At 37.0% G+C, this 18059-nt stretch overlaps 1 protein-coding gene across 2 annotated transcripts in view; it reads right to left on the bottom strand.

The window, feature by feature from the left end:
- Nucleotides 1-17159, bottom strand: part of ORC5 (origin recognition complex subunit 5) — a 63740-nt gene extending 46581 nt beyond the window's left edge. Inside the window, exons 1-9 of one of the 2 annotated variants that reach the window (XM_014869030.2) lie at nt 17099-17159; nt 14182-14365; nt 12625-12717; nt 10530-10727; nt 7131-7205; nt 4814-4925; nt 4331-4461; nt 2544-2592; nt 1894-1984 (exon numbers count right to left, since the gene is read on the bottom strand). In XM_014869030.2, coding sequence (XP_014724516.2) covers nt 1894-1984; nt 2544-2592; nt 4331-4461; nt 4814-4925; nt 7131-7205; nt 10530-10727; nt 12625-12717; nt 14182-14292 — 860 coding nt within the window. In that variant the 5' untranslated portion in view covers nt 14293-14365; nt 17099-17159. The remainder of the gene's footprint in view (nt 1-1893; nt 1985-2543; nt 2593-4330; nt 4462-4813; nt 4926-7130; nt 7206-10529; nt 10728-12624; nt 12718-14181; nt 14366-17098) is intronic. The other variant, XM_088165845.1, reaches the window with a different exon arrangement.
- Nucleotides 17160-18059: the final 900 nt, after the last annotated feature.

Genomic DNA, 18059 nt, shown 5'->3' with positions numbered 1-18059 from the left:
AACCACCATGAGTAAGCAAATATCCACAGTGTTCCAAGTTTTAAGAATAGTGCAGAATTGCATAAAAAGTAAAAATACTGATAGTTTTGATTCCTTTTAATCTGCTTAATAACTATTTATGTTTGTGAGAAGAATACTATAATTACTTCATAATGGAATTTTGAAATCAATGGAAGTCATCAAGATGGATTATTCTGTCAGTGAAAAATGTCCCCAAGTTTGGTGTTTTCCTAAACAATAGTAGGAAAATGCACTTTAAAACTTCCCTTAAGGAATGACATGGCTAGCAATTTCATATTTTCGATCATTTTGTATGATCCAAAACCACAAGGGGATTACAAAAAGATAGGTTTGTTGAAGGAATTGTTTTGGCTCGTTTTTTAAAGTTCCTCATGAACAGAATTTATCAGCCATAAGCCATAAAACTTATAAAAACAGTGTAATGGGAGCTCAGATAATACTTAAATCACAATGAATGACAAAACAACTCATCAATAAGTTAAAGTTTTATCCAATGTCTATTTTACAGACAGAAAAAAAAGGTTCATTTGCCTTTCAGTTCAGGTAGCACAAAAGCTGATAGCAAAGTTCTATTACTATAAATTACATGGTCAAGAAAAAAACAGAGTAATCATAGTTCTGTGACCAGAAAAACTGATATAGTGACTCTAATTCCTTAAGCATTTTCTGGTACAAAGAAGTAAATCCTAGAACTGTTAGACAGAAAGCTGGCATTTCTAATGAAAGTCAAACTCAAATTTATAATCAAAGAAAACTGTAGAGGGAAATTACTTATTTGGAAAGAATTCACAAGCTATTTTGTATCATAATCTTTTATAACAACCTAATTAGAGTAGGCAATTACACAATATAAAAAGTCAGGAAGATCCCGGGTAGACTGTGTAATGAAGATCAATATTGAATATAAATAAATATTTGAGCCAAACAGAAAAATGCTGCATTGTATAGTGAAGCCTAGCTTGTACAAAGGAAAATCAATTATCTTTCTGAAGGAATGAGCACATCTCTAGAACATTAGCAAAGACTTCTACTACACACTCAGGTTGTGACCAGAATATTCTTTAGCCTCAATGACATTCAAAGGAAAGAAATCAGCATGTTTTTGCCAAGATAAAGAAACCAAGCAATACTGAATGATCTCTCTTTACATAGTGTAACATCAGAATCACTCATCTTAAAGGCAGAGAGAACATTAAATCTAAGCCAATAACTACCACTGTGAATTAACACCACCATTCTTTTTTCTAGCAGTCTGGCAGCTTATAAAATGAACAAGCAATCTAAAAGAGTACCAAGAAAAATATCCATTAACAGGACACCAGATTTTAATGCTGTCAAAAATGGCAGTTACATATAAGAAAAAATTTGCTCTTGGAAAAGAAAATAAGGCATCAGAAAGCAGTTAGCAAACAAACCTAGCTCTATTAAACAAAGCTAAGAGACACAGATATTCAAAATCTGTGATGTCCCAAGAATTTTGAGGCTTGCACACATCCTTGGTACAGTGACTATCTGGTGAGCTAACACACAGCAGTGTGTTTTAAGCTGTGTCTGTATGTTCTGGTGATGGATTCCCATGCTTGGCAGTTTCATACATTACAGAAAATGGATCTAGCATCAGTGAAAAGGAGAACAAAACCTGCTGCCACTGCTTTACTTACTGAATCTATTATATGCTACAAATACCATTTTGTTTAGATTTCCTCCTGAAATATGCTATTTCTAACAGTGTATGGCAGGAAAGAAATGCACATTAAAGAAAAAAGATTGCATCTAGCAAAAAAGAAACACTAGCCATGAAACACAGTGAGAGGAAGGTTGTTAAAAACAGCAATCTCAACAAAACAAACAAGTCTGTGCCCTCTAAATTACCTGGATATTTCCCGGAGATAAACAGTCTGCATTGCCTTCTTCAAATGAGGTTCAATATTTTTCCAGAGTTTGCGAGTGTCGCGTTCATTTGCTGCAGCAAGGCAGAATCAACTCTGTTAAACATTTAACTCATACAACACCAAAACTCATCCCTGACACCTGAACACTCACAGGCATGACACAGTCTAACACCCTGAGTCTGACATACTGCTTTAGGATGATGCACCATCACCATCCATCCAGCAAGCACAAGCTGCCACACAAGGCTGTTTCTCTATGACTGCTCTGAGATAATCTGCGCCAGTTTGACAGAACCTCTCCTCTTGGTTTCTTCTCTTAGCCTTGACAAAGAAATAACTTATCCCATTACTTTGTCAAAGTCCTGATGGTTGAATGGGGAGAGAGATTTATAGAAGGCAGGAAAATTTTCAGGGTATTTCCATCTTTGTTTCCTAAAATACCACCACCAAATATCATGTGTTGCTTCTGCTGCAAGTGCTAAGGCTGGGTGCAAGTGGAGTAAGCAATGCTGTTGTGACCTGGGTTACCACTGTGCCACCACAGCACAAGGACTGGAGCAAACTCTTCACTCTTCACTGAACAGCACCTGCTCTGTCATACACCCTCTCAAATTAAAGACACATTCTTACCTTCCCCTCTGACCACCGGTTCACAGTATTTAGCAAAATTGAGCGCTGCCTACAGAAAGCAAAAAATAGAACGTATTAAAGTACTGTCTATCTGATCCAGCTACAGAGTATAACTAGCAGGGTCATTCATTCCTTTGCAAAACCAACAAATCCTTTTTCAGTTCAGTAATTCTGCCACTTGCTTACAAACATTATACTGTCAAACATGGCAACATTTCTGTACCATAAAAAACAAACAGAAGTAATCTATCACAGGTTCCATGGCTTTGAGCTCAGCAAGATCTGTTTATTCTACTCAGGGGCTGCATTTTCTTTAACCAACATAATAATTTATCATTATAAATGCAAAAAAATGTTTTCATTAACTTTTCTTACTCCTTTAATTTTCAGGTAAAACTTTCCCTTCCAAGAGAAGTTCAGCACACTTAAACACAAGCAGAAATTTTTTATTTACTAAAAAATTATTTATTTTAAAAATATGCTATCATATTCCATTTGCTCATATAAAAATGAACTCCTTTTGCCTAAAGTAAGATTAAGAGATTTTTGACACTATAATCTAGACTTTCTTCTAAAATGTTTAAATCAATATCACACAGAATTTTGTAAAATACCAATCCTCAGATTTCATTCTATTTTTGTCCTACTGCACTTTAATAAATCTCTGTGCTAGTACACAAAACTCAAAGTATAACTTCCATATATAAATCTAATAAAATTCCAGAATGTACTGTTAATAATCACATATAACAGCATACACAGTTAGAGTCTGTATTGGACACTAAGGAGTTCAGAAACCTGCATTCAGTTGTATGTGTCTGTCACTATCATCTATGGAAGAGACCTGTCAACCATGTAAAGAATTTAGGTCCAATCACATAAGTATTTCTGTAGTGTTGCACAAGCAAATAGTGCATCTAAAGCTAATGCAACTCTCATAAGCAGAGCCACTCAAGTACATGCCTGCAACAACTATGACCCTGGTTTCTATTTCTGTCTCAATCTCATTTACATATAAAACCTGTATGGTTAACAGATAAGTTCAGCTGAAATTTAGCAGCATGCTCCTGAGGGAAACACAGGCAGAACACTCAGATCCTCTCTCAAGCACAGATTTGTTCACTGATTATATCAATCTTGTAAAATTTCCTTGTACACAGTATAGTTAATTAAATAATAATTGGATTAAGCTTAACAATCATTACATTTGTTTGTAACAGTTAAGCCTATGCAAATGTCACCATCAAATAACTCAATTTTCTTCTGTTAAGTTTGTTTACTATTACATTACATGGTTAAAACTCATTTTTCCAAATACTTTCAATTTATTACTAGAAAACTACACAACGCTGGAAGCCCTTTACAGCCACAAAAAACAACTGCAACCTTTGTTATGGATTTTTAGGGCAACTATATTTTAAGCTAACACATTCTTAGGAGGGCGAATTTACACTAGATATAAGGAAGACTTTTTACTATGAAGGTGGTGAGACACTGAAACAGGCTGCCAGAGAATTTGTGGATGCCCCATCCCTGGAAGTGCTGAAGGCCAGGCTGGATGAGGATTTGAGCAACCTGATCTAATGAAAGGTGTCCTACCCATGGCAGGGAAGTTGGAACTAGACCTTTAAGGTCCCTTCCAACCCAAACCATTCTATAATCTTTAATTTTCTCTTTGTCCATATTCAACAATAAATCTAGACTTTCAGAGAAAGAATAAATGTAGACTTTCACTTGGAAAAAGACATCCTGAAACAAAAAAACAACTCTAAAGAAGCTCATCTCACCAGATGCCGAAGTTCTTTCAGGTCCCTACAGACCATGTAGAAGACACCAAGCAAAATATTGATATATGCAGCATAGAAATCTGCAGAATATTCTGGGGGATGATTCTGAGACAAGATCTTCTGCAGATGTCCTGTTTAAACAAAAACAAATTTTGCTGTTTTCAAGCCAACTTAATAAATCAACCACATTGTGGAAAAACAAACAATAACCAACACTAAAAAAACCCAACAAAATCTACCAAAACCTACATGCATTTGAAGTACTAGAAAATGTAACGGAATCAACACATTACTTTGAGATGTTCTGGCAAGTGAAAAAGACAAGACCTTTACAGGTTGTGTGAATATACTTTTACACTCCAGTAGCTATTACATGTTCTGGTTTCTGTAAAAGGCACACTGATAAACCTGGAAAAAGCTTTTGAATGTCCTTTGACAAAGTGTTATATAATACCCAAAAAGCAGATTAAAAAATGAGTTTACCTATGCTGTAATCTGGAAAATACATGGTGAATGGCTCAAAGCACCCAATGTTTGGACGGAACAGTTCCCACACTACTTCACTGAGCAGAATAACTGTCACGTTTCTGTCAGTCTACACAGGGAAGAGAAAAAACTGAATGAGAGTGACAGGCAAGAAATAACAAAAAAACAGTGCATATTAGAGCATCAATGAGACAAATTATTATTGTGATTTTTCTGTTTCACAAAAATCATTAAAATTACAGTTTATTACTATGCTAGAAATTTGCATTAAGGCAGCTGGCCTAACCAAGCAGCTCAAACATTTGCAAATCTTCATAATTACATGATATTTCTCTCCAACCCTTGCCATTTCACTGACATGTAAGTTTTGTGGGGTGATAGAGAATACCAAGTAGATTCCACCCCAAAATTAAGAGAACATAACTTTAGTAATTAAACACACCTTCGAGCAAATAGAAAAAGTTAAAAAGCAAAAAGAAATCTCAGTGCCTTGTACTTTATTTTAAAGGCAACCTAGTCTTTAAAACAAACACACACACATCCCAAACCAAAAACGTAATTTAGCTGTTTACTCTCTCAACTGTTTTACTAGTAAACAACAATGGGGCTGTTCAAAGTAACATATTTTTGTAACCAAATTTTTATTGACAAAATACCTGCTTCAGATTGGATGTTTTGATCAACAGGTAACAAAATGCTTCATATTAAAAACGATATTGTTTTATTTTGGTCAACCTTCAAAATATCACTACTTAATATGAAGCTAAAGCTATCTGGGAAGATGGTCTCCCTCTTTGCAAGGCTTTTGCAACCATACTAAAAATTCTGCCTAACAAAAGATGCTTTTAAATATGGTTCTTCAAGAAAGACATCTGAAAACCATTAAGACACCTCCATAAAACAAAAGAAAGGAACCTGATCGAATTGACAGTGCTGTGAACGACTTGAAAGATGTTTAAGTGCCATTCTCTCCCTTGAAATGTAGTGAAAACGTTTTTTTCTCTTTCAACAAGAAAGTACCTTCCTGCGTTTCTTTCAGTGGCTTTCCTCTCCTAGAACTCCTAATGTTTCAGCTAACAGAAGAACTAAGATATGTTCAGTTCACCCCCTGACTGATCATCCAGTATGAAGAACTTCAGTACTAGAGACCACAATCCTCAGAGAAATCAAGCAACCATGATCTATTCTTTAGCAGCCACCTGCCAGTCCCATGATAACCTTCACTACTACTAGTGGTTTCTGGTCTCCTTTCACTCCAGGAAAGGAAGAAATGCAAGAGATTTGCTCCTATAATATTGCTCTGCAACACTGGCTGCACAACTGTTTTAGAAAGCCTCAGTCCAGAACCCAGAATTTAAGGACATGGGATATCAGCACTCAAGACAACAGACTTGTTTGGAGGTTAGTCTGGAATCTGGGTGTGCTCCTCTGGCATACGTAAGCCTTAGTCTATAGGGTTTTGATCCCTGAATAGCAACTATAGACCCAAGTTTGCCTCCCTTCTCTGCAGAACAGGTTGTTTCTGCTTCAGGAGCAGCCTAGTCCAGAACATGGGCAGAATAGACAAAAAGAGAGAGAAAATGCACCAGCTGTCAGGATTAAGAACACAGCTGTGAATCAGTCTTTATTCAGCAGAGAAATCAATGTGACCAGAAGATTAAGAACACCACACAAAAGCTTTGAGATAACAACTATAATTTCAGCTATTTACATGTTCAGACATTTCAAAGTACCAGCAACTTCTGGTTTTGTCTTCAGTTTCTTTTCAGGGAATGTACCATTTTTGCTTATTTCAAGGCAAAAGCTTTGATGCTTCAGAAGTGAGAAAGGAAAGCACATTGTGGTTTACTCCAGTCAGAAACCTACTGCAGCACAGTTCCAGCTGAAGTGTTAGAAAACTCTCTAGCAAGTCAAAGCACATTCACAGCTGCTGAGATGTGCAGCTCCAGCCAAATTAAACAGCTGGTAGTCTCTTGAAAATTTTATTTTTAAAAAGACAAATAATCTAGAAAAGACAGCTATATATCTGACACAAGCCTCCAAAGAATCTACAACACATCAGATAATGTAAATAAGATACCATTAACCACAACTAAAAAAATAATAAAAGGTCTAATAAAAATCTCCCAATGTTTAAATTCTAGTTTGGTTTCTAGTTTTGACCACTGTTTTGGGGGACTGAGGCTTGATTTTGCAACTTTTCGCACCTAAAGAATCATTTATCTTGATCTGTGAGTCTGGATGTAAAGGTACCAAATGTTCACTTACTTTCAAGAGGCAGGACACATACAATAATTTCTTTCCAGACACTTACCAACTCTTGAAGCCTCAGAAATGCTGGCAGGATATTTGCTTCCATTTCTCTCAGCTGTTCTGCTCTATCCAGAACCTTTTAACAAACAAAACAATGATGTTATATAGACAAAGTCACCTCCGACTCTCACATGGACTTAAAATTAATTGCTAGCTGCTGGAAACTGAATTGGAGAGATTATTGCTTCATATGTGCTTCCATGAAGCCCAAGCAGCTCTGCATCTAAAAAATAATACAATCCCTTGACAAGCAACATTCTCATGCCTTATGGCAGGAAGAATTATTATTCAAGTCCAGTCACAACAAATCCATGATATCCTTAACAACCACTGAACTCCAGTTTTCCCCCAAAATTCTTCCTATGTTTCAGATTTACATGTAGCACAGTAACACTGTAACTAAATGCTTACTCTAGGAGAGTTATCTTTTCCTACTATGAAATTATTTTTCAGACAAAAAGAAGAGCTGGTATTTTTAAAAATTAGCAATCATCTAGAATTCACTGAACTGAATTTTGAGAGAAACTTTTCTTGCCAGAGTTTGCATCCTAGGAATTTACAGAATTTATTGTATGCAAACCTCGCATAGCAGTAACAGACACGTAGCATATGTACAGCTTAAACAAGAAACATCTTGAGCAAGTAGCATTTTAAAGTCTGAAGAATTAAAACAGAAGCATGAAGACATGCATAGTTATCCTTTGGCAAAAAACGTGTATTCCCAGAACACCTAAAATCTTGACAAGAATGAAACAAGATAATAGAAATGCATTTATTTTGTGGCTTATTTACTACTTGCAATATAAATCTAAATTCTGAAGTTCATTACTTCTTTTGAATTATTGCTGTTGAGATAAAAACTATAGGTCCCTAGAAAATTATATTTTTTATCCTATTACATATCTTCGCTCCACCAAAATCTTATGACATTTATTATTTCTGTTGCTCACAACAAGGGAAAGAATTTTATGTCGACAACGAAACATTTTCTGAAAATATTATTTCAGAATCCCACACACAAACCTGAAAGAACTATCTCTGCACCAATATCTCACACTTCTTGGGAATTTATTTAAAACTACAACATATTGATATATTACATTGATATCTGCATTTGTTTCATGTAATAAGTGACTTAAAGAATGAAGACTGCTTTACACTACAGACCAAAGAGTGGCTATGTATTTTTACTAATAAAATACTGCTTATTGGACTCAGTGACATGCAGCTACCAAACACAAAGCTTTAAGGTCTTGACTTAAGCAGATCACATTTTTTAGTCAAATGGGAAACAACAGTTCCTACTTACAGCAGAAAAAACACACTCTGACCCTGGCTTGTGGAAAACATCAAGTGGTTCACAGAAACAGCCTTCCCCCAGGTCTATAATATTGCAAATATATGAATGACTACAAGTTATATCTACTCCAATTTTTCAGGCAGTTACAACGAACAAATTCATTTTTCATAAGTAATCGCAAGCATTCAGTACCTATTGCTTGGGTTAAGAGAAACATTTAGAATTCTTTGCTTGAAAGTAAACATTTATCTTTATTTACTCTGAGTTAATTGAGCTGAAATATTACATTATTTACTACTGAAATGAAATAGAATAAGTTAGCACTGCCAGTTTATGTTACCAGCATGCTGGTCTTCCATCAGTCTCAATTTAAACCAATCTACAATAAATCCAGACAACATAGGTTAATAAACATTAACTCATTTCTCCCATTCCTGTCTATTCCCATGCAGAATGTAAATGAAATACTAATTTAATACCTAATTCCTCTGAGGCAACAACTATTTTCATTATACAATTGAACCTTAGCAGTCATTTAATGCTTTATTTTCTACAATCATTGTTCAAGAACTTTCTCATTTTCTGAGCGATGCCAATTTTCATAGAATACATGAAGAATTCTTTACTGATGAAGAATAATTTTCAATCCAAATACTAATCTGAAAATAATACTTCTTATGGTAAAATCTTATGTGAAATACACTGAAGGTCATGAGAGAGATAAATTTTGTGCTTGTGGAATTGCTGAAGAATGTCAATATCACTTTTGTGACAGTAAGCTAAACTACTTCTCTATTTGTAACTTTTTATCCGTTTTAAATGTTGGTACATTATTTTCTTCATTCCACTTCTAAGAAGTATGTCAAATTTATTAACCTTGTGACCTATAGGAAACTACAAGATACTGTTTCCACTAAACATGATATGAAGTTATTTAACTCAGTGGCAAAGTATTTTTAAATCAGTATAAAACATATTTAACTATAGCCTGTGAAACAGAATAAAGAATGTTTAGTATAATAATGAACTTCTGTTTGACTGCAAAAAACCCCAAAGCAGTATGGGCACATTGAGAGCTTAATGACCCTAGGCAGTCACTCTGCATGTTTCTCACAGCTATCAATCTTAACCACGTTCTTGTTTTCTTAAATAATCAACTTCAATATTTTTTAAAAAAAACTTAATTCCTACTTATATATATATACATATATATATATATTTACACATCACTAATAGTACAGCTTTCATATTGTCCTTTCATCTGATCTCTTGTATGATTGAAATTTGTTTCCATGTTCATCTCTCAGCACAAAAAAATACTGTTATACTCTGCAAATTTTGACTCCTTTTTGTAGTTCAGATTATCACAGTAAAAAAACCCCAGACCTAAACCAAATCCCAGTGGTCTAGTATTACACTAATTCAATCATTCCTGCAACTTAAATTCTGATTATCTTTCATGCAATCTGCTGTTTATTCCACTTTAGCATATCATCAATTTTTTCACTGCAGTTTTTTTTATCCTAATTTTAAAACTACAGGTTCTGTCTCTGAGGTTCACAAGTGTAGCTGAAGATGTAAGATCTCAAAAGCACTTTTACAGAGGAGGTTATGCATTTCAGTTCCTTAATATTATCCTTAAGTTCTATTCTAGCCAACCAAACCGTGTCATTTGCATTCTCCATCTTCCCTTCCGCCCTATTCCCCACCTCTGCTTTCTCATTTGTGCTGCTATTTTCACAAGGAAACAGATAAGCATGACATACTAATAATAAAACAAATACAGGCTCTCTATATTTAAAAGACTTTATAACACTATTACATTCCCAATTTAAATGTGTGGTATAATAAATGTTCATTATTAGTTATGCTATACGGTTTTTGTGAAGAAAAAATTCTAAACCAGGAAAAATGGAGAACCTCACGCAAAGCCTGTAAGCCAACAGAAAGAATTCTGTCAACAGGTTCAGAATGAGGTCTATGGAGAAATTTTGTGCAAACTCCTCTATAAAGCACACATTTCACATACAAATTATCAATAGCCATTACTCACACCCTCTTAGCAGGAATGGGACTGGACATTAAAATTAAATTACTTACAATGTATAATGTTTGATCCTGAAGCTCCCGACTGGCCACAGCTTGTTTAAACAGACGGATAAAGTCATTCAGGGTATCACAATGCACAGGAGAGGTCTGCTCTGTGCCAGAAGAACAGCTTTGCAACTGGATGAGAATTTCTTCTAGAAGAAGTCGTGACGTAAAGTATTCCACACAGTTCACAAACACATGAGGAAGCTGAAGAGAACAAGAAAAATACAATTGCATTTGGCTTTTTCAGTGTAAATACTCCAGTTTTCCATATGAGAGAATGAAAGAAACTATACCTTGCCAACAGAATACCGAGCAAGAACCAAAAACACTTGTTAAAAAAAAAAAAAGGATCAATTAGGTACCTAGTCAAAATATTATGTATCACAAACCAAAGAGAGTTTATGTATCCAAACCAAATGGAAGTGTAACTTCTAATTATGTTAAAAAACTGAAGCACAATGTATTCATTAACTATGTTGAAAAATTGTGACCAGTACACAACAAGAACACCAAACAGCATTAAGTTGAAGAAATTTAGACAACTAAAGAACATTACAGCATCATAAAATGGTTTATTACGAATTACAGTGCCTAGAAAACACAGACATCACAAACTTACATTACAAAGAGAGTAATACCCCCAGCACACTTGCCAGAATTACTGCGAATGTTTTTGGCATTCAATGAACACAATTGATAAACTGTAAGCTTCTATATCAGATTCATGTCATCAGCATGATTGCACAGACCATTTTCAGAAAACCAGACCTTTTCAGACCAAAATGTGCATGAAAAAAACAGAGTATGAGATAAAGTACAGCTATCAATTTAGTAATATTGAAAATCTATGGTCTTTTGTCTTGAAATAGAGAGATTCTAACCTATAAAATAGTACCAGTAGTCAAATCTACCAAAGGCAAAAAAAGATAATTTCCTAGCAACCTTATTTTTAAGACATAGCTTATCTGCACAACTCCATAATCTCTGGTAAGGCAGATGCTCTTTTTCACACTGTACACTAAAACCTCTGGAAAACATTAGTCACTGGGATGCAGGAATGTGGTTGCCTATAAAAAAAAAAAAATCCAAATACTCCATTCCAGTCTTCCTACTTAAAACACAGTATGATTCAGCAGATGTGGGGAAGTGTGGATACATACTAGCAATCCACTCACACAGCATGTAATAAAAAAGATTTTTATGATTTTCCATGATTTTGAACACCATTAAAAGGAAAGGGCTACAACACCAAAAAGCAGCTATTGAAAGCACTGCAGGTCCATAGCAGAAGAAAAGCTGGGTGCCCCAGATGTCATTCACACCACCACAGGACAGGAGGCACCCACCTGTGGCACAAGAGGTTCTGCAGAGAGTTCAGAGCTGCTAAAACCAGCTGCTTCCCAGGGCCTGGCCACACCTTCTGATATGGTGAGAGGTCAGCACAGTGCTGTGAGCAAGGCACAGAAGGCTTCATGGAACAGGATCATAAATCCCTGCCTTCTACACTTCTCCCTATGCAGAATTTTTAATGAAGGCGGTTTCTGCATAAAACCTGCTGATCCTGCACATAAAGTGATAAGCTCACTCTGGAGAAGCCAAAGGTATCAGGGCTATAGAAACAAACAAGTGGAAATTTATGGTTTGGGTGTGAAGTGAGCACCTGTCATTGGATTTAAATCCCTGAATTTCATGACTGACAAAGACAGAGCTATTAGCAGATCTAGATGGAAATTTCTGTAATGACACCCTTCAACTTAGGACTTTAAAACATGTTTTGTAGAAAATTTTAAAAATGAGTCAATGGAGCTACTTCAGGCTAAGTCAAGGAGACAAGGTGAACAATATCTGTCTCCTCTTTTATCTTTTTTAAACTTTCTTTAAGAAGTTATTATGGTTTATATTATCTCACAGTATGCACAATTTCATTTTATCCTGAGTGCCCTAGTGAGCAGAGTGATGCATTCATGACACAGTAAGTAGAGGAGAAGAATTAGGAAGGCAGAAATGGTTGAGGAAACAAACCATTTTGAGAAAATAGAGGCTATTTTGAGGAACCATGGTTATAAATTGTAAATTCAATATCTTTTGTGACCATTCTTACCTGTAAGGTAGTTAGAAGAGTCTGCATCACATAAGTCTTTCCACTAGATGTATGTCCATAGATAAAGACGGATGGAAAGCTAAATTGCTGACGCTAGGAGGGAAAAAAAAAAGTTGTTGCTTCTCTTTTCATTCAACAGATAAAGACATTTAACAATGAATTTTCCCCCTGAAAGAAAAGTTATCTTCTAAATTAAGGCATTAAACATAAAATACACCAATTATTATGGAATCAACAAGATCAAGATTTATGTTACATCTTTGTTGAAATGCTGGGAGGGTAAGTTGCAAGAATCAAGTATCACATAACTGCCAGTGAAACTGCTATAACAAACAACAAAAACACACGCAACACAGAAAAGCAGTGGGCTCTTAATTCAAATTAGTTAACTAACTGAAACAAAATCTTGGCAAACACAAACTGCAAGCCATACATTCCCCTAGCTTCTGCAAACACTACAAATTGGCCTTCTTTTCATTACCACCAAACAGAAAAGAACTAAAGGGTGTGAAGGAGATGGTAAAGCTTGCTCTTCTTTCACAAGGTAACATTTGATGTATCTATTTATTTAATGGTTCTGATGCTGTTTATTTCATGCAATTTATTTTAAGATGCAAGGAAAATAACTTAATTATTCTTTTTTTTTCCATTCTGAAGAGATTTTCACACAGGTAAAAATGAAAACATAGCTTTGTGTTTTCATTTCTAATAATTCTGTGTATTGACTTAAAATGAATACAAAAATAAAATTGACACTTTTAATGAAAAACATTAAAAGATGAAACACTCTTGTGCAAAACATGCAGGTTTGAGAATCTGTAAATTGATCAAGAATTGAAGTATCTATTTTTAAGAAGAGTTGTTGCCACTGTGCTTGTAACACATACATAAAACTTGAATACTGTAACTTATTATTATTAGTATCCATAATTAAAGACAGAAAACAGATGCTAATTTCCAGTTTGTTACTGGATGGAAGCAGACGTTCTGCAAGCAAACTGCTTACAAGATTGCAGATAAAAATCCCCATTACTTTGACCACAGCTTTGTGAAGCAGTAACAGAATCAATTAACAAGCCAGTGCTTTCTCACTCGTATGACCAGCCTCAAAATTACAAAGAATCAGAACAATTTAAAGTACTTAGAATTCAGGCACTCAGATATTAGATTAACAGGTCAAAACCAAACAGAATTTCCACACTGAAAAAAAATTATTCCCAGAACTTTAGATCCAGGAGGAAGAGATTTACTCCCTGGTACTAACTGGCAAAGACAGAATAGAGTTGTGGCAAAATCAGGTTCCAGAGAGACAAAGACACAAATAGCTCTAAGTTTGTTTAGGTCCTTCCAGCTGCAAGGCATCTTTCAACCTTCCAACGTATTAGAACCTACTGCCAAACGCTGATGTTAAAGATGGTTACAAAAATAAAACTTCAACAAAGGCAACCAAAGCATGTTCACAGTGGCATCACAAAAATACCCTTACATTTCTATTCTCCCCCCTGCAACAGCAGAATGCCTTTGTTCTATTCAAACACAGAATACAAAGAGCACTACCTCGCCAAATATTGACAGCAACGTGGACACCTGGGATTCTCGACAAGGCACCAAACTTTCCAAGTGAAGCAGGTCAGCTGCTGGGTATGCTGGATGTTCAAGATTAGGCATTTTGATACTCCTGTGGTTAGTCACCTAAACATGCATGTCCCCTTTCAGGTGCAGAGACAAGAAATAAAGTGATCTGGAAAATAAAAAGTTTTCATTATTATTTGCTGTCATGCACATAAAAGGAACAGGAATTGACATAAAATCTAAACAGACCATCTAGCTCAAGATTAGTGTATAACTATGATTGACTTAAAAGACTTCAGCAAAATTTGATTTAACTATGTGAGGCGTTATACAGACATTGCCACAACAGACAAAATCCAGAAAAGCAAATCAAAATGGAAAGGTATACAGGATATGAGCAAATCAATACAAAAAAGAATTATCCTAGTTCTCTTAACTGAGGAATTACACATTTAATCCAGGTTTTATGTACTTTTAAAAATAGCAAGAGAATAAAAATTAGTAAAGTAGGTTAGCCACAGATCATCACCTCCCTGAACAGTCAATAAACAAGGATTTACAAACAACAGGAAGGAGGTAGGACATAAGGAAAGACAAGGATGACAAAGTAATAGATGTCTGGCTGCTAACAGGAATGATAACCCCATCTTGAAAGGAGCAGAGGCATATGAAGAAAATCCAGTTGGTGGTAAAGTCTGGAAATACTCCTTAAAAACAGTAGGAGTCCAAACCAGTTACATAAAACTATAATACTAATGCTGATCTACCTTTTAGACAAGGACTCGACAAGGAAAAACAAAGGCCTTGATTGCTGTAACACTGGGAAGGCTGGATTTCAGTGACAGAATATAGAAAAACACCTCGAAGATATTCTTTGTCTGCAATTCTAGAACTGCTGCAAAGATGGTACATTTACCTTTTGTGATACAGACAACATGCAGAGAGACAATTGAAATAACCTCAACAGTGGGATTCTGACTTTGTCAAACACAACATGGCAATCAAAAATAAAGTTTGGAAATTTCATTAAGATAATGCAGATATCTCATCAACTGACAGGATTATCTGTATGTTATCAAGACAAAGATAATAAACAAAGCACTCTCAACTATTTCAAATGTAAGTATTTACAGACAAACTCATTATGCTGGTTATAAGTACAACAGCACAGGGAAAGAGACTGGGTTAGCAGAAGGAAATCAGAAATAGCAAGGGTAAGGGAAAACAAACTTCTGAAGGAAAAATGGCAGTTGTGGATTGCAGTAACAGGAGAGCTACTGGGGTACAACGAGGTTTGTAAATACAAATGTATTTATGGAAATACCTTAAACTAGAGTTCCTTTTGGGACCAATCGCTGGTAAGTATTTCCACAAATGGATTTGAGAAAATACTTTTTCTTTTATTTTTACACTTTGCCTTCAGTGTTTACTGAGGTAAAAGCTGGGATTGTAGAATTATCAACAGAAAAATAAGTGGAATTAATAAGAAAAAAAGGATATCCCTTACGATATAAGCAATTCAGTACTTGTATTACTTGAAAGTAATCACATCACACACAACAAAGACTACAGTTAGACACCAATAAAGTGAGTCTGAAGTAATTTGAAAAACAAGTTTATTTATAAATCAATCACATATTAAGTATAGGAAATCAAAGTAATGCTGTTTTCAGGGGCAAAAAACCCCCACAATCATATGTACCAAGCAAACTATTTCCTATACAGAGAATCATACAAATAGCCTTATCCCATTTTACCAGCTTTGAATGGGTCTGTGCATCTCTCCACCATATCTATTCAAAATGGAATGAAGACACAAAAACCCAAATAGCTTGATTAAGGCTGCTCTCTATAAAATTAGCTAGAGATATCAAGGATGAAAAGAAAAAAATATGACAGGAGCCTCTGAAACCAAGGACAAACAAGTGGGTAAAAGTTTTAGAAAAGGCTGAAAAAAAATCTGTAAATTTACGAAAAAAAAAAGACAACCATCCCTTTTACTCCACTGGCTACATGAGAACAGGGCCTGACTGTGTCCTAAATGCATCTAAAGCTACAAAATACTTCATCTTCTCAAGGCCACTCCCAGGCAAACTCCGGGGAAGCACAAATGGCCTGCTGATCGCACCCTATCTGCCAGCCCTGTCTGCTTCTCACACACCCCAGCAAATGGCAACTTGCACCAAACACATTTCAGCACCTGGATGAAAACTTAGATCTCTACTGGCTCTACGTAGGTCTCTTAATCTCCAACAGGACCCCATTCACGAGCTCACAGGAGAAAGGGTGCTTAGAGCAACGAATTCGTAAAGAAATTCATTTAGATGAAATGGTAATGATAACACAAAGATAAGTATCAGCCAAAGCTTGAATTCAGGATGTTCCAGCCTGAGGAAGGTTCTACGTGTGACTCCAGCCAGATCAGCAAGGTGCAAAAAGCACTTTTCAGCTGAGACCGAGGAAGTCTGTTAAGAGCTCAAGTTAAACTTCATGGCGGGACTTCATGATTTACTAGGACCTCTCTCAACTCATTGCTCCTAAAATACCTACACCTGGCACACTCTCCACATTTCAGCATAAAAGATTACATACAAAAATGACTGAGTTTGAGAGATTAGCACGGTTCTGCGTCCCCTCAGGCCTTACAAGCGCCCTGGCCGGCACGCGCGTGCCTGGACTGAGGGGGAATGAGACCCCCCGGCCTCCATCGAGCTCCCTACGGGCTCCTTCCGCCACGCGTGTGTGAGGCTGAGGCTGCTCCCGGCCCAAGGGGAGAATCCGCCCGCGGCGGGTTTCCCTCCCGCGCCGATTCCCACTGGGAAAGCGGAGCAGAAACAGATTTTCCACTTCTGCTCCTCACTGCCCTCCTTCCTCCATTCCCGCCCGCCCCGGCTCCTCTCACCGGCTCCGCGCTCGCTCCTTCCCGCCGCCACCGCCGCCGCGCGCCACCGCCCCGCCTCCCCGGCCCGCGCGCATGCGCCGTGGCCACGGCGGGGCCGCCTGGGGCGGGGTGGCCCTGAGGGGAGTCCGCTAGGTGTCCCACAGGATGTCCCACAGGATATCCCACAGGATATCCCACAGGGTAGCCTGTAGTTATCCCAGGGGAGAGCCGCCTGGGCACTCTGTGCTTACCCAGCCGGGTATCCCACAGCATATCCTGTGTTATCCCATGGGAGAGCCGCCGGGGCACTCTGCTGCTGCGGGAGCCCCTGGGCTGAGGCATTTGTCCCACAGGGACAGGCTTGAGGGTGTGTTGTGGCAAAATGCGAAACATGTAAGCTTTTCTTAAGAAGGGATGTCCTTTGATCTTTGTATACTTCGAAATCCGGTCAACAAGAAAGGAAAATTAATCCGTGAAACAGAGAAAGGCTAGCAAGCTTTAAGTGATGCCGCGGTGTTAGAAAGACGAGTTACTTGGTAGAATTGCCGTGTTAAGGCCCAGGGCTGGGCGTTTCAGTGACCGCAGGTTGACAAGGCTTGGGAAGAAGGATGCACCACTGGCAGTGGGCACAAAGGATGCAGAACTTACAGGCCTGAAGGACAATTGGCAGAACACCCGAGATAAGCAGAAAACTTAAAAAGCCAACTGTGCTAAATCAGCTCCGACTGGTAATTCTGGCAGGGGCAGACGGTGACCATGGAGCCAAGGAACCCTCAGACCCCAAAGAAGAGAAAGTTTGAGCATGCAGATTAATTAGCATGAGAAGCGAGAGAATCATTAGCTAATGAATACTAATTAATAAGAGAACTCTGTAACTTGTAGGAAATGAACACTAACTCCATTGTTTGCAAAAATGTATAAATAGTAAAAGTTTTGATGGTTGGGGTGTTTGATTTCTGGAATATGACCAGGCTTGTGCAAC

Source organism: Sturnus vulgaris, chromosome 5, assembly GCF_052056855.1.
Source record: "Sturnus vulgaris isolate bStuVul1 chromosome 5, bStuVul1.hap1, whole genome shotgun sequence".
Classification (NCBI taxonomy): domain Eukaryota; kingdom Metazoa; phylum Chordata; class Aves; order Passeriformes; family Sturnidae; genus Sturnus; species Sturnus vulgaris.
This window is presented reverse-complemented; position numbering and strand designations above follow the sequence as displayed.